The following is a 23,570-nucleotide window of genomic DNA, read 5'->3' on the forward strand; positions in this document are numbered from 1 at the left end:
CTAAACAGGTGGCAGAGTCTGGAGTTCCCATAACATAGGAAGATGCCAGCATGACACAAAAACACTTTAGCAGCTCAGAATCCAAGATCCTAGTACCAACACAAATGTCAAGGAAGATGTGAATAGTACAGAAGCTTCATAGGAGTAAAGCAACCCTTTGGAACAGCAGATCCATGTATAAATCAATGCCTTGATTTATAACCCACTTTTCCTCAGTCTCACATACACCTGATCTCAAACCTACAAGGATTAAATTTATGGATAAAACAGTGAAGTAATTTATTGCCCACACACGTCAGCAGTTACAATAGTGTACACTGAAAGATGGGCATTCCTTAGTCTAAACAAGGTATCAAAAGGAGTATCATTTTAAAGGCATTTCTAGATACAAGGAGTATAAGATAGCAGTAACTACCTTTCACTGCATTTATTACTTAATCAGTCTGAGAAGTGCACTCTAATACCTCCATGGTTTCTTATATTTAGAATGTGACTGGTAAGACAGGCTGTAGTATGTCACTCAATCAGGAGAACATCTGAACAAGCTTCCATTAAAAATTCTAATGAAATATATCTTGTCACAGCAGCTTTTAACAGCTTAAAATATTTTCAGTAATCACTTGACATGCCTCGCTGAATTAGGCAGAAGGTACAATATTCATAATCTGTGCTGTTATTATTCACTCACCACAGTTCAACACCTAGGAAAGATAACATTGTTCTCACAGAATTCCACAGTGCAGTCAGGCATATAAAAAGTTCATTTCATTTTCACATTAATTTCTTCAAAAACCATCAAGAAATAACCTTCCAGAAAAATATGCCAACTGGAACACCTTACAGGTAAAGACAAGAATGATTGCTATTAAAATGTCCACAGAAATATGCCAAAAATGTGGACATTTCTCTCTAAATATGAACACACAATGTTAAACACATGAAGTCACCAAGTTGTACCTACTGGTAAACAGTGAACACAGCTATGCCTTAATATACATCTAAGATATAAACTAGGCAAAAATAGATATTGAGTAACTACTGAATTTTGGTTTTTCTCTAACAAAATTTCTTAATTAAATTTTGCACCAATATGTAAAAAAAATTAAATTATTAATTATTTCAAGCACTCCTACTTAAAAAAGCTGATAATCCAGACTCCACTTCCGTCCCTGTAGAAGCAAAATTGCATTACCTGTGAAGAGCTGAGAATAGGCTGCTTGGACTCAGCAAAACCGGCCCCTGAGGCAGCACAGTTCCTCTTTCATTGACCCAGTGCAAGTATCCTCTGGTCATGCCTGCCATTCCAATAGCTCGTGCTGAGCAGTACAAAAATTTATATCCATTTCTGTGAGCAGATATAAAAGAAACTACTTTAAAAATAAAGCAGGTGTCTCGATAGTAATAATTATGAGGGTTTACTTTTACATGAATCAAATCGTGGCTGTTAAGTAGTATGTTTAACCCAGACTTAATTTAAAAGAAGTAAAAACATTTATGCCAAAAAACTGGGTAATTAAAACCCATCTAGCTCCACTGCATTTAGTGATTACACCTGAAGAGGGCTCATTTATCTCTGCTCCTCTCAGGACTTGTGACTCCTTATGGTTATCTTTCCACCCCTGTGTGGTGGAACCATTGTCCTTAGAATTAACTGCAAAGCCATCTGCAAAGAGGAAAACACTTGGCATGAAGCAGACAATGGTATATTGGCCTTTGCTGTATTAACAGTGTTGCATTTCTGCCTCTCAGGCCTCTGCAAAAAAAGATGTCCAGCAATAACACATTTTCTCAAGCTGAAACAACTTGAGCTTCAAAACACAGTATGAGAAGTAATCTTTAACCTGACACTGAAATGAAAGTTTTGGCATAAGTCACAGGTTGCCTTTGATTCTGCTCGTGTTAGAACAGAATCCTATCTTATATTAGCTCAACTTAGCAGCTTAGTTCCAATTCCTATTGACAAAATAATTTTCATAAAACAAAGACAGACTGTATTCAGTACACACATGGTCATTAGATGTAACTATTAAGTATTTATATGGTGTTCAGCTGTAATATAGCCACGACATAATTAACTCAGTAATTTGAAAACCAACATGACTCAAATCTATTTTTTCCCCTATGTTTATGATCATCAAAGCCCTAACAACTGATAATGCTGGTAGGCACAGAAATAACTGCAATTAAAAAAATTAATTAACATTTCCACCAAATGTAATGCAGAGGTTGTACATAAAACTCAGCATGTGAATGCCCAGACTGTCCTGTCTTTTCTGTGAACACGTTTGTCTAACATGCAGAAAAGTGTCTCTGGCATAATTTAGATTCCAATATCCATAATTTATAATTCATCATCCATGTAAAATAAAAAGCAATAAACAAACCTTAGCAGAACTCTAGTACACAGAACAAATCAGATTAACTAAGAGGGGAGTTGTGACATGTACCAGAAACTCCTCACACGTTCATGGTAATTTAAATATATAAGAAAAGCTGACATTCTTGCAATAAAAGAAAAACTCACAGATAGAGGGCTTTTGCTTTTCTTGTCACAAAGCAGGTTTTGCTCTGCATATAATGCAGGAGACATTTACACTGTGTAAGCATCACTAAAGCAAGAAGATACTGATGAAATTGACACCCTTATAGGTTAAGAGAAGCCTAGAGAAATTTAAATTTTTACACACAAATGAATAAACACTAGCCACAGATGCATGCAGATTTACTGAATACTCACTGGCTCACTTTATGGTACAACTTTGCAATCCCTTGGTGTGTCCAGTCTTTGCCAAGAGTTGGCAAAATATGACCTAAAGTATCTGACCTAAATAAAGGAAAAACAATATAAGTGAGCTGAAAAAAACCCATACTTATAATAACAGTCAGGTCTAATACAAATCCCACTAACTTACTCGGAAGCTGCAAATGGAAAAAGGTATTCTGTAAGGAACTGATTGTCATCAGAAGAGAATTAATTTATTTCCCTTTTTTTTTAGATAGACTGACATGCTCATCCTTGGCCATGTTGTTTAAATTACTCCTGTGCCTCAAGATGGATAAGCTTGTGCCCCAAAAGGTAATACAGAAGTCACAGCACACAAGCATCACTCAGACCTCTAGGAGGCCACCAATGCTAAACATAATTTTTGAAGTTTATGTTAAATGTTTTCTAAATAAACCAAACCTACCCATAATGGACATTTATGAGAAATTTAAAGTATGAGGTAAGTCACATTTTAGCTTACTTCAAACTAAGTTCTCCACATTGAGCCAGGAGTTGGTCAGGTGTAAACTATTTTCAAATATTCATTCTGGCTTCAATGTATTTCTGGCTTTATATGATAGAAAAATATTTACACTATAATACCAATTAGTGCAAATGAGCATCTTGCTTGACAAAGTACTGTACAGATACACAGTCAGAAGTCCACACCCTGAATAACTTGCATCTTGGAGGAAGAAACATTGGGTAGTGGCTTAGGAAGGATTTGCACCAGCACTGTAAGGTGAAGTGATTCAATAACTCTGGGCAGATCAACAGCAGAGAGAACAGATTCCACTCACTTTATTGAAGCTTAAGAAAGCTAAATGGGGAGAGATGTTAACTTACATTGACATCAAACGAGAAGTCTGACATACAACGGATAAATCACAAGGACGAAGAGAATTTCAGTCTAAATCAAGTATTTTAATTTCCCACAGACTGCTCTTGAAAACTATTTTTCCTTTTTTTTTTCCTAATTAGATATAGCTAAGATTGATTTTGAAATAAATTAATTTCAAAACAATTAAACATCTCACTACAAAAGACAATGCTTGTATTTTTATTTCATGCTTTCCCTGTTACACAGACAATTGTCTTCCCTAATGTTAAATACAATAAATAAATAGAAACCAGCAAGTCAGTAAATCCTTTTGGTCACTCCAAAATTATGAGTTTTACCCCAAGTACTAATCTGAAACTTTCCATCAGATTCTAGCTCTGACATTGATTTTGGAGTCTAGTATTCTAAGTAATATGCCTAACACTGGAATGCCCCAGGAGTGCCATTTAAAACAAAATTAATGTTTCTTATTTTTAATTACTCCTTCATATTTAATTACTCCTTTTAATTACTACCTACATCATGAGTGTGATGCAACAAAAAGGTCAAGATTTTGCAGAAGGTCCTCCAATACTATCATGAAACACCAACAGGTAATAAATAATGGGTACATATGGCATGTGTCTATTAAATTAGGAATTCAACTGAAGATTGTTGTATTGTTTGAAAGCCAAATGTAAAAATTAAAAATATTTAAAAAAAAACAACAACAACCCAAAACCAAGAAACAAAACATCCCAAAACACTTGTATATGAAGATTTTGTGATTGACACTCCTTGTTAATTACATTTTCCTTTAAACTAAAGAGGAAAATCCTTGTATATAAAGTCTCTCTCTGTTCACGCACTCACCGTGTGATTGTCCCATCAATATCAGAAATAACAACTTTGTCATCCCAATTCCACAGGTAAATGGTGCCTTCACAGCGGCAAGTGCCTTGGTACTGGGTTGTAACACTAAAGGTCACATCATTGGGGCCATTCTTGAGCTTTAAGCTTTTCTGCAAGACATTATCAGCAAGGTGATCAACAAACTAAGCATGTGAAATGGGCACAGTGTAAAAGCTGCACATGAGCATTGCCTTGGTGGTTTTGGCTGGGGAAGCTGGTGTGGATTTCTCCTCCCATAAAGTCAAATCCATTTATGGGATTTTTTTTTGTCCAAAGACCAGAGTGTGCTTGGGGGGTAATTCAGAAGGATAGGGAGAACCAGTATGTGCCCCAGGGAGATTTAACACTGGGGAAAAATAATCTGTGGTGTAAATTCTAGGCTGAAGGAAGCAAAGTAAAAGCAACAACATGAACTGATGAAGAATGAATTTTGCAAGGAGCAAGGGAAATGATATGATGACCCGAGCTGGAGCAATGTTGGTGCCAACAATCAGGTATGCTGCTCTCCTCTCCTGACCACCCATCCTGATGCAATGGAGCCCAAGTCATGGATCTGGAGGGGTGGAGGAAGCTCATGGAATGGGAAAGTAGTATGTATCTATGAAAGGATAGGATAGTAGCTAATGAAATGTACGTTTGGTATAGAGATGGTTTAAGAATGTAGTTAAGTTAAATCTGTGGGTAAGGAGGGATTTCAATAAAGAGAAATGAAACAATGGAACAATTAGAAGATATATCAATTATGTGGGACCTGAGTGCAATACAAATAGTAAGGAATGGGGTGGAAATTGTAATAGGTCTGGCTGAGCTGGAGCTCATTTCCCCACAGCCACCGTCACAGTGCTGTGCTTTGCACTGGCAGCTGGAAAGGTGTTGGTGTTTTGGGCATTGCTGAGCAGCACTGGCACAGCAGCAGCACTGTCTCTCCAACATTCCTTCCCCATCAAGGGGCTGGCAGTGGCCAGGATCCTGGGAGGCCAGATAATCCAAATTAACCAAAGGGGCATTCCCTACCATACAACATCAGCTTAAATATAAAAGTTAAGGAAAGGAGGAGCAACGAGGGGCATTTGCTATTTTACAATGTTTGCCTCCCACAGCTGAAGCCCTGCTTTCTAGGAAGTGGCTGAGCATCCCTCACTGGTGGGAAGCAGAGAATATACTTGCTTTTCTCTTTGTTTATCCACCTTATGTTCTCTCCCCGGTCCCATTGAGAAGGGGAGTGACAGAGTGGCTTGGCTGGGCACCTGCCATCCAACCAGTCAACCCAATTTGGTCACATTGAATTTTATTGCTTTCAGAAGAGGTATTCAAAAAGACAACATCAGAGGTTTACCCTGTGTGGTGTATACAAGGCATTGATTTATAGAACAAAACAAAAAAACAAAAAAATTCTGTTTCACAGTCATGTAAATTTAAAAAAAAAATTCCCAAATGTTCACAAACAGTAAAAAATGATGGAAAAGGGACCATCTATGGGCACTTCCCACTCCAAAAGAAAGATACATATGCAGAGAGAAATATAACAAAAAGTCACATAAACTCTAATTAAGACCTCTGCTAGGGGCATTTGTGTTCTTCATTATTTTACCTTTTTTGTAAAATAATAGACTTGTCACACCACATGAACTATTACCCTTCAGTCTACACTAACTCTCCTACTTTGCTGCTCTTCACTGTCTCCTGTGCCACTTACTGACATGTGGGGCAACAGGCTACTGATTTGATTCTATTTGAGAAGCTAGATGTTCATTTTCCCAAGACCTGTAGGAATTTAACACTCTTTGTGTATCTTTTTCTTCATTATCTTTTTTGCAACTTCTCAATTAGCTAAAAAATGAAAAGGAGGTGAGAATGCAGAACTCATGAGTAACTGGTGAATCTCCCCCACTTTTAAACAAATTTAAGAGCAGTTTTAACTTCAGCTAATTTCTGCAAGGTTTCTGAAACTGTAAGTCCCACTTTATTTGTGTAACCCCTGCTCTCTCTTTCCAACAGAAAATACCCAACACATCTCATCTGTCTCTTGGGAAAAAATGCATTTCTTACAAATTGTCCAGGCAGTGAGTGATGGGCTGTTAAATGCTGTACGCCTCATGTGGGTTTCCTTCAGAAAATTAATTATCTGTACCTAAGATGACAAGAAGTATTTCCCTATAGTAGCCCATTTTTCCAGATCAAATTGAAATGTACAGAACACAAAACTGCAACAGTTTTGTCATCATTAGCCAAAACACCGCTGTCACAGAGGAAGAGAATTGGCTTCAAAGAAATTAATAAGCTACAAAGAAATCAATAGCCTGGGCTCATTATAAATTCACAAGCAGCTCTTTCAGAAGTTACTAACAGAAAACTGTACTCATGCAAAATATGACTATCTGCCTATAAATGAGAGAAAAGGAAAAGAGAGGAAGGAGAAAGAAGAGAGGTCCCTCAACATATACACATTTCACATACTACAAGGAAGGATGTGGTTCCAATACACTTACTCAAGTGACAAATACACACTTTGGAATTTGATATTTTTCTAAATGAGATCCCACCTCCAAACCCCAGCACTTGCTGCAAGGAACAAAATTCATGTTTAATACAGAAAAGAGAAGGGAAAAGGCTTTTTTGAAAAATATAATGAGAGAGAATTAAATGCAAGATGTAAGAGCTAATTAAGCTTTGAAGCCTGAAAAACAGTAAAGATTTATGTTGTGTTAGAAATGCCATTTCAGGACAAGGATATAAAATTAACTCACAAGTTGGTCAGAAGTGAGTCGAAGTGACTTTTTGTAACTGATTCCAGACAATAATGAGAGATGACTGGAGTTGGCTTGCAATGACCCGAGGTTTTGTTTGGCAGCTCTTGGGTCTTCATCGCTTGAAGAAGATTCATCCTTTATTCTGGAACATTGCACACACAGAAAATGATGTTATCATGCCTGTAAATGCATCTCAGTAGCCATTAAAAATGCATTAACAGTGAGTCACCAAATAAGTCATTGATTCTCTGCCACCAATACTGTCTCACAGGAGGTCATTCATATCATGGGTTTTAATTTATCAATGAAGTACCAAACTTCCATTCACACATTGCCCATTATTCAAACTTGGATTGTTACAGGCAAGTGAATGGCTATAACAGTTTTCATTACTTAAATTTACTGAATTTAATTAATGTATTATATTAACTCAAAAATCTCATATGATGAAAAAATAATACCCATTAGATACTGTAACTTTAAAAATCCTCTGTTCTCAAAAGAGGCACTTGCTATTCTGGATTTCTCTGTCCCTCTTCTCTCCTCCCCCAAAGAATCTAAAAATTAATTTTAAAAAAATGCAGGCTAAGGAAGTTTTATTATACGAAATAACTCCTCATGTTCTTTCAATGAGCAGCTTCAAATAACAGGATTATTCATTTCCGGGATTTGCAGGATTACCCTGTTCAGAATACAATGATGAAAAGTCATAAAACCTGAGCTCCCTCACACTACTCTGTTTAAATACACATTGGAATAATTACTTTTGTTCTCCTACAACCATTTTTTAGAAACTTCTTAAGGGTATTCTACCTCAGAAAGAATGTTTTCCTACAGTAAAAAATCCTATCACTGTAGGTGTAACTTAAAACTCTTTCAGATCCTACAAATCTGATCTTTAAAACAATCAGTATTTGGCCTTTTATTGCAATCACACCTGGAGGTATGTTTGGTAGTGTTGACCCAATATCAAGGTACTGCATGTCATGACTAGCAACATTTAAAAGCCTATCTTATCCTTTGTGACATGTGATCTCAAAAGCTTTACTCAACATCCCGCTTGTGATATTGCTTGCAAACAATAAATTTTTAATGAGAGTCTTCTAAGGCCACCTAAAATTTAAACAAAGAATATCAATTTCAGAATCTAGTCTGCTTGAACTCTTAATCCCACTTTAAACCTTGTTTTTAAACAACCATGTAAGAAACAGACCTATATGTCACTTGGCATCCTTAAAAGGAAAATCAACCTTTCCAATTAAATCTGCTTCTCATTCTCAGAGAGGCAACAGAAACAACAGCTAATCTCCTACAGAATGAGGAATCCTCCTTCCAGCACATTTGCCTGGACTGCAACTGCTGACCACCGAAAGAATGAGAGCTTTTTGTTTCAGAAGGGCGACCCTTGAAACTCACTTAATGCGCATAAAGCATATTTGAATCTGGTCCTTTTCAGCTGTAACTGCAGCCAGCACAAACAAGATGTCTTTACATTAAGATGCATAGGCACAGAAAAGGGACAAGGTAGGAGTGCTGTGCCTGGCTAACTCATCCCTCTAAAGCAAGCTAAAACTCATGCCATGGAACCCACAAAGGTGAGATTCTGGCTGTACAGCGTCATTGTTAGGAGCACAAGAAGGAAGAGACTTCTGCAATCCTGGAAAGAAGCAATAGAAAACCATGACTATTGCCTGTGAAAAACACTCTGGAAAGTCCCTTAACTTCCCAAAATATGCAGGAACCAATTAATTTGTCAGGCCATAAATCTAAATAAATAAAAAAATTTTAAGCAACTGGGATCTGACAAGAGCTTGGGCTCATCTATGATGTTCCCTTAAAAACTCTAGAGAAATACATGTAGCTTTGCAGAACTGCTCCAATTAGAGTGTGTTTCCAAGGGGCTGGAATGTGAATCCCAGAGCTGCCAGCCAAACCACAGAAATGCCAGAATGCACTCACAAGGTCTGTAGCCCTGCCATGGGTAGGGGCCTCCTATTTGCACTTCTGTGGTGCAATGAGTAACAAATTTAAAGTATTTCAATGACACAGTATTTCTTTGTTCAAATAGCTGAGGTCACTTGCTTTCATTTTTAAACAATCACTCTTGCTTGTTTCAGGTACAGATGATTTTGGGGGTACCTGTTTGCCCTGCTCATCTGTGAAGATTCTTCTGTAAGTCCACTCTCACTAATGCCTTGCTCTGGTTTTGTTTCCTGTAAAAATACAAGTATGAGTAGCTGTGCATCTCCTGTTGAGCAGAAAGTAGATGTTTTTAGAAAAATAGTTGAAAATCAAATTCTGCCTTGTACTGACTTAGTAAAAATCAACTGTGTGTTTGTCTCCTTTTTTTGTAGGCAAATTAAAACCCTTAAAGAATAAAGGCAGTACAAAGAACTAAAAATTGCAACTATAGAACTCAGAACAATAAGTTTTGCAGGGAAGAAGTAGAGAAATATCAGGTTTAACATCTAGTACTGTTGAAGTTCTGGGATTGACACCATAGCTATACAATTCATACACCTCAAATAGCTAGATTTCACCTGAGAAAGTGAAGTATGACTCGGGAGAAGGAAAAAAACCCTACAAATTACCTTTCAGAGAATCATTTGAATCTTAAATCCAGTAAAACTTGCTAAAGTGCTTTTATCTTGAGTAGATGCTGAACACTACCAAAGTCATCCCACAAGATTTTTAAATACTGCTTTACATAGTTCCATTTAAAGTCACCACAGCTCAAGAGATAATCAAATACTTCCAGAGAAAATCCTGAAAACTTCAAACAACTATAAAACTAAAATCTCATGCTCTGAAACCCACACCCACAGATCAGTACAATGGTTATCTCATGCAAGGTTGAAGAAGTTCTTGACAGAGGCACAACCATAAAATTGCATTAAAAGTTACTTTCTCCCCTCAAGTACTAATGCTTCAGTAGTATAAATTAATATGAAGAGGTTTTACTAGCCAACAATATTTCACATAAAGCTTTGGATGTTTTTAGTTTTCCAATGTTCATCCATGACTAAGATTATTATCACAAACTTCTAACACTCTGAAAAGAAACTCAAAAAGATTTTCAAACCAATATATATAGTCAGTTTGGCATCTTAGGTTTTGCTGAGTTTTACAGCTCACTCTACTCATAAATATGCCTGCTCTTCAACCTTCAAAACAAAGATGCTGAGAGGTAGGTAATCTGAGTGAAAACTTTAAAGTAGTGGCACAACTCTGATTCTAGGTTTCCAAACAGAGATTTAATACATTAGATACTACTGCCTCAGATCTGTGTAATGAAAATTAATCAAAACTCTTCAGGTAAATGTTTCAGGTAGGGTCTGATCCAAAGCTTTCTGAAGCAAAAACAACAGACCTCAGATTATGTTTCATGTGCACGCCCTCAGTCAAACTGAGTACCAAGTTACCCTCTGAAGTTTTGAGGGATGAGTATGCAGATCTCAGGCCTCTCACTGCAAGCAGAAGGAAACTCAGTTTGCTTCTTAAACTTACCTCTTTAATAGTGCTGTTCCTGCCTCGCCATGAAAACCACCATCTTCCACCTTTCTTTGGCATCTTGTCCCTCATTATAGATTCCACAGTTGCCTGTGATAAATGGATGGTAACATAAAAAAGGCCCAAAATAAACGACAATCTGACATACATAAATAAAAAGTGCCAAACACACAAGTTTTAACTGATAATAAATAGAATAAAAGTAAACATACTGTCTGTGGACCATAAATTCTACTAAAGCAAAATCTAATGGTATCCAGAGCTGCTCTGAAGTAACTTAAGCATGAATACTTATGGTATTTTTAAAAGGAAAATGAAAAAGAAATCAAATCAAAGAAGAAAAAAAGCATAAAGAGATGTTAGTATAACGTCTAGAATGGAGAATCTGCTATTTCTAAGTTTAGTACAAAATATACATTAAAAAAAAATCACTTCCTAAAGGAGGCATCATGCAAAACAGTAACAAACTGACATGCAAGAGTTATTTACGAAGTTTATATTCAATCACCAGCTTAGCAAAAAGTAAAGAAGTTACTAGCTTCTATGAGTTTATGAATTATCATGCTATGAACTTCACTGAAAATGTTAGAATAGTTTCTTTTATAAACCTTTTCTACTTTACATTGGTTCTACACACTAGACACCAGTAGAAAAGCTCTTTCAATCTATAATGACTGGAGCCTTATGCATTGTAACAAGGGGAGCTGAATTCTTTCACTCATAGAGAAGCAACAGATGGATGGGAAAATATTAAGGTAAAAGTGGCCACAGGGTTTGTTACACCCTAGAACAGCTTGGACACTTGTATTTCTGAGATGACAGCTTCCATTGCAAGCAAGGTCGCCAAAAGAAAGCTGTGATGTTGATTAATGATTTTTAAAAAAATTTTAAAAACTAAGAACTCTTAGCAATTAAGAGAGGACTGTGTTCAGATAATGTGCGGCACAATGGATCCCTTTTCTCAGTTTTTCCATAGGTTTTCTTCACTATATTATCTAAAGTATATTAGAAAAAAAGATATGACAGAAAAATAAAGTTGAGTTTTTCAAACAAAATAAAAAAAAAAACAGGGAGCAGATGGAGCTATGGAGAATGGAGTGCCACAACTGAGAACAACAGCAACAATTTAAGGGGATTCTCAAACACGTCAAGAACTTCAAGCAGATATCCTATAAACTTTTAGTGGGGGAATTCACAAGCTTACAATTAGATGTGCATATAAATGTATTTTACAGAACATCAGTAAAATTTTTTTGCAAAAGCATCCATTTTCAAATACTTCATAAACTGTTTATTATTAAAGTATCTTAGTATTTCAATTCCTTAACCTCATTACTACAGCAAATCAAAACTCTAAGTAACAAGTCATGAAGAAAACCAGTAGGATGACTGGTAACATAAATGAGTCATTTTAGTTTCAGAGGTACAGTAAGCCAAGCAAACCTTTCCAAAAATACAGATTGCTCAAACTATAAATATTGGCTTCTCCACTAAATTAAAACTGCACTCTCAAGAAAGTTATCAGCATTCAGAATATAAATTAACCATTAAAAAAACCCAAGCACATTGAATTACACACTCATAGAAGATTTTTCTCAACTGATAACCTATATGAATAATGACATAAGTATCAAGCTGTTGAAAAAATTGCCATCTGCTGTAACATTATGGAAAAATATTTTATAGCACTTCTTTCCATTTACACATCCTAGGCAAAACCCAAGACATCTGGCTCAGGCTTTGAGGTGTTTAATTTAAAATGTAGTTACCTTACATTATTTTTATTGCCAATGAAGACCCAAGAGGCACCTATCAAGATCTGAATCACACTGTGTGAGCCCTCAACAAATACAGAGTAGGGTAACCATGTACCTTCTGTGGGCATTTGAGTTTGATGATTACCAGAACATTTGCAGTAATGCACAAAACATCTGGCTCTGTGACATCTTTGAAATTCAAGCAATGTTGACCAGATATTTGAGATTTTTAAGCTCAATTTACTTTATACTGGGATGGTACCATGCAGCTGTACATGACTGCACATGGAGGTAACGTGGCACTAAGAAAGAAACACTGGCAGAGAGTATTCTGGGCTTTGGAGAAATTTTTAGTGCACAGTGATAGCAACAGAGATAGCACTTGAATTCACACATATCCCAAAGATATGTGAAGTGCTGCAAATGGCAGGAGGAAAGTTTAGGTTCAAAAATTTATTAAATCCAGGTCTAACCAGGACACAAAATAGGGATAGTGGTGATACTACTTCTTTATATACATTTACAGTATTTCTGGCATGAGCACCTACATGGCACCAGGTCATATGGCACTGAACTAACTTCTTCAGCACACTTATATAAGCCAACACACACTGTTGTCACACAGTCATAGAGCTATCTGGCACTACCTACCTAGGTTATGAACAGCCAACTGAGAAACAAAAAGCTAGCAAGCTGCAGGCCTTCCTCATCTAGTATTTAAACCTTATTCACTGAGCTTATTTGTATTTATTTAATAATATATGCAGTATAGATATAAAACAGAAAGCAAACACCAAGTATGCAGCTATAGCAAACACTAACATGGGTCAATGTAATTTATGTTTAAAATCCATTTTAATTAAATAAAAAATTAATTTTCTACTTCAAAATAGTTGTAATAACTTTAGCCTAGCAAACAAACACTATTCACAGACCAAACTTAGCCCTTATTTAGGCCATAATGTAAGATAAATGAATGGCTATATGTGGGTAGATTTTACTGATGTGCAGATTCTCTTGTACAACCCATTTCCCTCCCTTAATCAGTGGTACCTTTTTAAACTCCTCCTCTTACCAGCCTTCATGTTCAATCTCACCTTTGGCAAAGGTTTCTGGAATGCCTGCATTGCCAGCAGAAGGGGACCAGCTGTCGTCCAGTTGTAGTACCTGGGCATGCAAGGGAGACAATTACAGCATTTTGTAATCCCAAAGCCCCAATTCACAATCTACCTGGTATTCACCACCTGGCAGGTTAAAGCCATGAAGCACAGATCAAACTCTGACCTGCACTAGTAATAACAGACCCATCTTATTCCACAGAATGCTCACAGGTATTTACCCCATACATTTTTCAGGGTATGCAATAGAAGCTAGGCCTTGAGCAGAAAGGGTGTTTGTCATACGTTACTCAAGTCATCACAGAATCACAGAACGGTTGGGTTGGAAGGGACCTTAAAGATCATCTAATCCCAACTCACCTGCCTTAGGCAGTGACACCTTCCACTAAATCAGGCTGCTCAGGGCCCCATTCAATCTGGCCTTAAGCACTTCCAGGGACATCCACCACTTCCCTGGACAATCTGTTTCAGTAACTCACCATCCTTACAGTAATAAAGAATTTTTCATCTAAAACTGTTTCCCAGTATCAGATCACTATTACCATATAAAAGGCTGCTCTCCCTCTTTTTTCTAAGTCCCCTTTAAGTACTAAAAAGCTGCAATGAAGTCTCCCCAGAGCCTTCTCTTTTCCAGGCTGAACCCCAACTCTCTCAGCCTGTCCTCACAGGAGAGGCACTCCAGCCCTCTGATCACCTTTATGTCCCTCCTCTGAACTTGCTCCAAAAGGTCCATGTCCATCCTGTGCTGGAGACCCCAGGGTTGGATGCAGCACTGCAGGTGGGGTCTCAACAGAACAGAGGGGCAGAATCCCCTCCCTTGACCTGCCCCTGCTGCTTTGGGTGCAGCCCAGGACACGTATGCCTTTCTGGGCTGCAAACACACTCTTGACCCATATCCAGATTTTCATTCACCAGAACCCCCAAGTTCTTCTGTACAGAGCTGCTCTCAATGAGTTATCTCCCAGCCTGTACTCATATCTGGGCTTGCTCCAAACCAGCTTCAGCACTTTGCATTTTAACTTCTTGAATTTCATGAGTTTCTTATGGGCCCTTTCCTCAAGTTTTTCCAGGTCCCTCCAGGCAGTATCACTTCCTTCTGTTGATTCCACTGCACCACTCAGCTTTGTGTCATCTGCAAATGTGCTGAGGGTGCACTCGGTCCCACTGTCTGTGTCATTGACAAAGATATTGAAGAGCATCAGTCCCCAGGACAGAGCCCTCAGGGACATCAGCTTCCATCTGGACAGAGCTGTTGACCACAGCTCTCTGGCTGCACCCATCCAGCTACAGTCCTTATTATACTCCTCTTTATCACAGCATAAGCCACACTTCTGCAAGCTTTTTTCACTGTTTTTCCATCAAGGAGCCACATAAAACTTAGGGGCTGTAGTCTGTAGGATATTATTACACACTGAACATGGCTCAACCCTTGTTGCAGACAGTAAGACAATTAGAGAATCCATTGTCTAGGGAAGATGAAGTTCACATGACATTAAGAGAAGATGATATTTAAGATCCTCACTAAGGTCACCTCTCTTCCCAATAAATTCAGCAGGCAGATAAATACTACCAACAGATTCAGAGAACAGTGTCAGGGAAACAATGAGTGACTCACCTCAGACCACAGAGAGCTGAGGTCAGGTATGAGGCTGACCACAATACAAACTATCACCTGGTACATCAGCCTTGCATGAGCCATGGCTGTGACCAAGGGTAGCCAAACCTCTCTAAGAGCAGCACAAAGCCATGATCTCTCCTCTGTTTGCAAGGTGCAAGGAACTCTCAAGTTAAAGAATCCCCCCAAAAGCTGCATCTGGCTTAGATCACAGCACTGCCCTGCTGCCAGCAATACAAACATACAAAATAATGCCTTGCAGAAATGGAAGCCTCGAACTCAGTGGGTGAAGTTTGACAAATTTTGAAAAGCAATGCCTCCACAGAGGCATATTAGCAAAATATTCAGTATATTTAAAAAAAATTGCTTGGTACTGAGTGACTGGAAGCAGACTGATGTATCCCTGTAAATATTAATTATTCAAACTGGCTCAGGGCAAGCCTTAGCAAGTTCACATCGTATTTCATTTTTACTCTGTCAATTGAATGTGAATACTATTAGCATTTAATAACAGCTTCTTGAAATTCAAATTGTGTCACTAAGAGGTCATCTGAAACTGCTCTTCACTTTCAATTCAAAGGAGGAAAGGTAACTAGAAGGACCTGAATTCACTAGGGAGCTGACTCTTTCTGGATGAATCCAAGCTACAAACATTAAAAACCTCGTTTTCAGCTATAGTTATACTGATGTAATGCACTGAAGTGACAAAGAAGTGTCTTTGTTATAACAGTAATATGAAGTATACTTACTTATTTCCAATCTTAACCACAAGGTTAGGGTCATCAATAATAGCAGGATTGTCCACAAACTGCTGATACGTTACTGCATGTTCTAAGAACTCTTCTGTGGGGGAAAGAAGTTACATTTGTAAAGCATGCATTTATAGATGCCTGGGATGGGCCAACCTAAACCTCTCAGCACCTCTCACACACATTGGTTTCACCTTCATTACAAGGGTGATGAGATTTAACTGCAATATGGAAGTTGTTCAGAGACTCTCAATCTCACAAGATGAGGGTTTCTTTGTTTCTGGGCGTTTTTCCTTTCAAAATACAAGCTAAAGTGAAAGCTCAGGGGTTGGACTGCGAGGGAGGAAAATCTCCTTTTAGAAAAATTATGTAATTTACAAATGATTCAGATGAGGGTATGACTCAAATAAATCACAGGATATTTGAAACATTTTAATAAATAGCTTGTGAGCAGCAGTCTGTGGCATCAGGCTCATATGATTTTGTGACACCACATTACTGCAGAAAGTGCAAGTGTTAACACATTTATTTTCACTTTATGCCACTGGAAGTTTAAGGCAAAAAGTATTGTGATTTATCTAAAAGTTACACCAGAAACTGGAGGGAGGGCAGGAATCAGACTGAACTTTTCAACTCCTTCTCCTCATCTCTCTATTTATGGGCCACCTTCTTCACTCCTGACACTAACAGCTGTGAGTTTTCTAGCTATATACTGTACTAAGTGGCAAAAGTATCATTAACACTACTGTGATACAAAACACAGCACTATCAGGAAGTAAAAATACCAATGAAATACTTCCAAAACTTTTCATATATAGTGGATTGTTCAAATGTGTTAAAAATCATGAGAGGTTCTAGGAAGTTTATCCTTACATGGCCAGCATTTATTTTCTCACGCCAGTGCTGAGCACAGCCACAGGAGGACTCTGCAGCCTCAGGCTGGGAAGCTCAAACCCAGCTGCCAGCACATGTCTGCAATTCACACAGTCATCCTGTACCTTTGGTTATCTCTTTGTTCTCAGTAAGGCCTCCGCAGAGAGAAATGGCAATGGAGGGCAAATCCCGGATTCCATCCGAGGTGCTCTCAGCCCCGCTGTCAACGCCCGAGCTCCCGGCAGACTGCGGAGAGTGGCTGGCCGGCCGCGGCCCCACGTCAGCCGTGCTCCTGCTTTGGGTGTTATCCCCACTGGAACAGAAAAATCAGCAATTCAGTCTTCACGTGTTCATTCCCAAATTCACTCCATTTAACAAGTACAAGCTCAGGGAATAAAAAAGAAAAAAAAAAAAGAAAAAACTTTGTTTAAGTTTTACAGCAAAACAAAACAAAGTAATATAGGCCTCGTGTGCCCTCCAGTATTAGATTGCTTCTACTTAATTGTCTAAACTAGGCATGTATAATTATAGCTTCACTTATTTATATGAGCTAGGAAAATAAACTGTATAATCTTAATAGACAAAATAATTATACAATAAGCAGAGTTTATACTAGTAGAACTATTCCCACACAGGAACAAGAACAAGCATGTAAGTTTATTATTATATCTATATTAACTATATAAACTGATAGTTAAACCCAAACAAATAATGTGTATGTTTGTGTATTTATGTGTCATGTATATAAATAAAACACTCTACATGTAAACTACTAGCATTAAAATTTTCAAAAACAATAAATTATTATACCTACTTAAAATCTGATGAGATCAACATTACGAAAGTTCAAGCTCATCAAACTCTGCTTTCCACTTCAGAATTATATGAATGCATTTGAGAAAGAAATTTTCAATCCAACATTTTCCCCATACAACTAATCCTTCTCAGCTTTATTGAAATGCTAATATTACAGCAGCTGAGTTTAAGCAAGTGAAAAATGAAAAATAAAGTACACAAGCTACTTTAGCTGTTGCTCAATGACTTTCATCAAGTGACTAGAGCATAGGTTGAAAGAGAACTATAAATGTTGCAAGAGGCTCCAATAAAGATCAGAACAAGTTGGAAGTTGTATGCTCAGGGTGCAGTATTTTCATATATAACTCTGTCATTCATCTTCCAAAACTTATTTTCTCACATTCATATTTATAGGTGAATCAACCACAGTAAATCCATTAGAGCAATAATTAGAACAATAATTTTCTGCTAATACTGTTAACAGTAAGAGATGTTCTTTATGGTAGTAAGTCAGGACAGGGGATAAATATATCCCAAGACCAACTGCTCTCTCAGGACATGTGAGTAACACTCACAAACATCAGCATATATTAGATAACCATCCACAATCAATATATGATGATTAATTGACCAAAACAGAAAACCAGCTGTAAGCACTTTTCTCAGGCCAAAATGCAGCACCTTCCAAAAGTTCTAATATTCCTCTCTAGAAAATTTTACTTTCCTTCTGCCTTCATCTCTGCTTGAACCCTGAAAAAGGCATCTTATCTGGCTGGCAATGAAGAGTTTGATCTAAATACGGAAGATGAAAAGAGCTTTTTAAAAAGTAAAAATATAAGAAAAAGGCTTATACTTTTTGGGGAAATAAAGTGCAGCAACTTCTGGATCCATGTCAGTGAGGTCATCTAAATAGACACCATCAGCACCAAGATGCCGGCTCCGTTTGTCTGTAAGGGACAGAAGAAATAAGCCTATTAATTCATATTTTCTGAGTAACAATACAGAGCTGTTATTACTGTTCAGCTATTCATTTTAAGACTAAAACCCAGAAAGTTATAACAGTTTGTGAACTGTATTTGTACAAAATGATACTGCCAAAAATCTCAAAACAAGTAATTTATATACACTGTGCAAACTATGAATTAACAAAATGGGACGGCAGAGGACTAGTTTTGAGACATGCCAAAGACTCCCTATCCCAGACAAAACTACTGTGAATCAGAAGTCAGTGGTCACCAGAGGAAAACAGCAAAAGGAAAACCTTTTAAGTATTTGCATAGGCCTATTACCACAGTATGGCAGTCAGAACATTTAATCTTTGATTAACTAATCTTACACCTCTCCTTGAAAAAGGGAAACAACAGACTAAAATATAGTCACTAACACACTATAACTGGCACGTTATGGAGACAACTCACTTTAAAGCACATACAGCTGATGTGTTGTGTGTGCACATGCACTACTGTAGGGGACAACACACCCCTTTTAGGTCTGTCACTAGGACCAACCACTGTCCTCTTGTTGCCAGTAGATCTAGATAAGTAACCACTGTAAGGTCAAAAACTAATTTGGATTCATTCTCAAACCCACAACTTCTCACTGTCTCAATTTCCAACACTAAGCATCACAAAAGCAATCAGAAAATCTACACAAGCACTGAATAGTAAGCAGAGAAACACATCATTTTTTGTTTTCAAAGACAGTGGAATGCATGGGGAAGAGGCCAAGAAATTTGTATGTTTACTGATTAAAAAGCAGCTGCAAAACTAGGCTTACATAGAGCTTACATAATTATGGAATAATTATAATCAGTGCTCTAAAACAGAACATTTGTAAGCAAATAAATATCATGTGAAGACTGTAACACTTGTTCACTTGTTATAAAATACCATGGAAATAGAGCCCAGAAATTAGGATAGATTAAGTTAAATTTCACATATTCAGGACAGGATATGTACCACATAAAACTGAAAAGCATGTAAAACAAAAGCACCTTATTTTATGGCAAATCTGCTCATTATGCAAAAGACATACTACAACTTTGCAGTAAAGCAGAGTTTCCACAATTACCAGCCACACATCACTTGGGTGAACCAGCAAGTCTACAGTCTGCTAATAGACAAAAGTGAAATCCCAGAAGCTGTCAAATGGAGCAAGTTTTGTAGTCTTGCTCAAATGCACGGAGCTGCAAACAACTTCAGACCTTCAGAATCTTCTAATACATATCTCATGTGAACAGCTTGATGCATAACTCGGGTTTTGAAGGCTTATTCCTTTTCTGATCTGAAAGTGCCTTCAGGCCATGGATTAATTTATATGGCAATAAGATGCTTTATCACCAGGAAATGTGAAGATAAAGTCATGCATAGAAAAGTGCAGGATCAACACCTTTACCTTTCTTTCTGGAAGGGGAATCCATCTTGCCAGTCGGTTGGGCTGAGCAAGCTGCAGCTTGCTTTATTTCTTCGGTTGCAGGCAATGGGGGTTCAGCTGCTCCTGGCAGCTCTGTCTCTGGCTTATTTGTCTCAGCTGATAAGGGCTCACTTTCACCAGCAATTGCTGCATCTGCTTGTCCAAGGGCAGGCAGAGGAGACACTGTGTTAAACTCCTCAACAGAGGAACTTTGGATGACCCGAAAGTGAGTGCTTTCAGAGGGATTTACATCTGCCATGCTGGGTTCCTTTGGTTTGAGTAGAGAACTGGCCTGTGAGGAAAAATTAACAGATCACTACAAAGAAAAGCCCTTAAAAAACACAACAACCAGAGTTTAACCTGTTCTGTTCACTCCAATGAGATCAGACTGCCAGGATGACCAACTACAGCAGAAAGCCACCACTGAGATAGAGACTACAATATGCAAAAGACCTCTCTGCTGTGTTTGTGCAAAATTCATTTGCATCTCGAGGCCAGGAATAATTTGTTCTGCAATGTGCTCTACAGTCTTCATTTTCCATTTACCTGCAAATCCCACCTCTCACCCTGCCTTCCTCTCTTCCTGTGAAAATCCTGGCTCCTTTCCCTTAGAAGGCAAACCTGACAAACAAGAGAAGGTGGTGCAGACTGGAGTCCTTGCAAAATCAAAATGGTCTCAGGCACCAGGACACTGTCTAATCCCCAGATTTCAAATTTAAATCACTTTATAGGATCAATTCCATATTTTCTCTGAGTGTGGGACAGAAAGTGTTCTTACAGAGGCAAAGAGAGGAGCCGAACTACAGCAGCAGCAGAACAGCTGCTATAACCTTCATGTCATAGCAAACAAACAAACATGAAGTTCAAAGCCAAAGTATGACTCCCAGTTCAGGTATGACAAGATCAGAATAGCTTGGGACAGAGACAGAGACTGCAGAGAGAAAAGCCTCTGGGAGTAAGATTTGCTGTACACACCAGGGTGTGTGACTGCTACAGGAAAGATCTAAATTTCCTAGCAGGAAACCCTCCATTCTAGACTGCAACTGCCAATTTGGAACTCCTGCATGGACCCAGGCACTTATATCAGTTCTCTTTGAGCAGAAAATCCTGAGATTGATCCTGGTGGGCTGTTCAGGTCCAATCCAGCTAGCTATGGACCTTAGCCCTTACAATCCTACATAGGATAAAAGCAGAAGATGAAAGCGCTCTTTTCCTCTTGGGAACAAAGTCCTATTTTATTTCCTAAACAAGAGACACCAGGAGGTCCAGGCGACTTCCCACGTGAAAAGCAGGCAGGGATCTCCTCCCTGGGGATTTTAAGCACAGGGGAAAGGGGGAGGAGGAAGGGGGCCACAGCCAATGGGATACAAGTGAGGAGGGGGTGAGGGGAGGAGTAAATCTGGGACAAACCATTTCCACGGGGGCTTTCTTGGGGGAGGGAAACACCATGTGATATCAGGGGAGAATCCCATGAGGATTCAAATATACTTATCAGTGTATTAATACAGAACCCAGTGCAAAACAACTAATAAACTACTTAGTGCAATGCAACAGAAAATAGCTCCCAAATTTCTTGTAATGTGCACAGGGAAGAGACTAGTGCAGAGGAGATGAGACACCTGATATATTAAAAGAAGAGGCCAGAGCTCCTCTAAAGAAATTACAAATTCTGGATTCCCACTCTCTTTTTCACTAATTACCAACAGAGAATTAATTACAACAAATTACAATAGTGCCACTATAATTCTGGTGCCATTACCAGAACATAGAAGTGTTTCTGAACAGGATGCCCACTTCCCTGGCCTGCAAAGCAGCAATTTTTCCTCTTAATACTGTGTGTAAGCCCATCTCTCCTGCAGCTCCTTCTGCAGAGAAGCCAGCCTTCAGCAGGAGGTGCCAAACTCTGCACTATCCCAGCCTCCATAGTTGCAGTACTCCACTGAAACCTGACCTCTACCTCTCACACCCTGGTGTACGTGCATTCTCTAATGTGAATGCTGTGACTCCTCAGGAGCTGTCACAAGGAGCCAGCCAGCACCTGACCAGCCTGCAGTGTGGGCAGCTGCCCACAGTTTCTGTGCAGCGCTGGAAATAAGGCTGCTGGCTACAGATCCCTCACCTAACTGGGACAAATGGCTCCAGGAGGAGACGGGCACCAAGCCAGTCCTATCAGCCAAGAGAACAGCATGTCTGCACATCCACAGATACAGAACTGCAGGTGTCTCTGGATACTTTCATACTGAAGCAGACCATTTTCATTTCTGTGAATATGACTGCTAATACCAGGCACCTAATTTCCGTTTAAGATAATTTATGAATTTGAATGATTTACCAAAGGACATTGGGTTTGATTTTTTCTGTTTTTTAAGCTACTAATGTTTAAAAGACTGGGTCTCAGTTACTTCTTCATTTTCTACTGTATATCATCAGTATTGAGAATATCCATGCCATAAGGTACTTTCCTATACCTTCTATGGAGTAAGATTCAATTACCTTACATAAAACACTCTAATTTTAGGTAAAACCAGGATCCATTTCCTCTTCATCAGTCTGCAGTAGATTAAGCATACAAGCCGTATTAAAGCACGAGAGATGCTAGCAGGAATTCAACAACTTATGTTGGATACCTTTGCAGCCTGGGGTAGCTCTCCCCATGCCCAGTGCATGTGGGGATTATCCTTCAGTCCACTTCTGTCTGTAGGTTTACTGACTAATTCTGAGTCACTTTGAGGAGTAGGAGGACGTGAATCTGATGGGCTAAAGAAAAAACAAACAAAGAATGTCACAAAAGCAAAAGTAACCACAAAGCACTGAGTGCCTTCCAAATTGATGCCCACCAATACAAGGAATTGAAGACTGAAAGACTGAAATAATCAAGTGCCAACTGAAGGTATGAAAGCATAGAAAAAATAGTTTAAAAGTTCACAATCCTCTTACACTGACATTCGGAGGTCTCATCCCCTTTTCAGTAAGTGCTGTCAGAGAAGTAGTATTTGAGAAGCTGAAAGAGATAAATCAAGAACACTGGACCTGATTTCAGGAGGTTTTTCGTTTTCTGCATGGTAAAAAGAATGGAGGTGATGCCAGCAGCAGCAGCAATGAATAATGTATGCAAAGTGCAGAAATTACTCACATCCACAAGACATCTTATCCTGACTAAGTAATACTTTAATCTCAGAAATCCAGTTGACTCCTTTCTAACTTGTTCAGCTCAATCATTGGATGGATGTTTATAAGGAAATAAGCAGCAGAGCTACAGAAAGAATTTGAGCCCTTTCAGCTGAAACATTCAACAGTTTGTTTTGATAATTACTTGATAATAAATATTTATAAATTAATTAGTGAATTATCAGCTTATAGCATATTTTTAATGTGGTCAAATCAAGAACGTGATGTCAAGTCAGTCATTAATAAATAATGAATCACTGATTTCAAGGACAGAAGGAAAAATTCAGATTATCTGCTCTGCCTTTCTGCATAACACAGGTCATAGAA

The 23,570-nt window shown here is 38.3% G+C and overlaps 1 protein-coding gene across 2 annotated transcripts in view; it reads right to left on the bottom strand.

Moving 5' to 3' along the window:
* LPIN1 (lipin 1) overlaps window positions 1-23,570 on the bottom strand; it is a 46,033-nt gene that overhangs the window by 4,225 nt on the left and 18,238 nt on the right. Inside the window, exons 6-18 of one of the 2 annotated variants that reach the window (XM_054279969.1) lie at window positions 22,703-22,832; window positions 20,058-20,367; window positions 18,517-18,610; window positions 16,994-17,181; window positions 15,996-16,089; window positions 13,611-13,680; window positions 10,969-11,046; window positions 10,754-10,846; window positions 9,386-9,459; window positions 7,244-7,388; window positions 4,458-4,606; window positions 2,738-2,824; window positions 1,193-1,345 (exon numbers count right to left, since the gene is read on the bottom strand). In XM_054279969.1, coding sequence (XP_054135944.1) covers window positions 1,193-1,345; window positions 2,738-2,824; window positions 4,458-4,606; window positions 7,244-7,388; window positions 9,386-9,459; window positions 10,754-10,846; window positions 10,969-11,046; window positions 13,611-13,680; window positions 15,996-16,089; window positions 16,994-17,181; window positions 18,517-18,610; window positions 20,058-20,367; window positions 22,703-22,832 — 1,665 coding nt within the window. The remainder of the gene's footprint in view (window positions 1-1,192; window positions 1,346-2,737; window positions 2,825-4,457; window positions 4,607-7,243; window positions 7,389-9,385; window positions 9,460-10,753; window positions 10,847-10,968; window positions 11,047-13,610; window positions 13,681-15,995; window positions 16,090-16,993; window positions 17,182-18,516; window positions 18,611-20,057; window positions 20,368-22,702; window positions 22,833-23,570) is intronic. The other variant, XM_054279970.1, reaches the window with a different exon arrangement.

Source organism: Melozone crissalis, unplaced genomic scaffold (assembly GCF_028551555.1).
Source record: "Melozone crissalis strain CALT ecotype California unplaced genomic scaffold, PUWL_Pcris_2 ptg000027l_1, whole genome shotgun sequence".
Classification (NCBI taxonomy): Eukaryota; Metazoa; Chordata; class Aves; order Passeriformes; family Passerellidae; genus Melozone; species Melozone crissalis.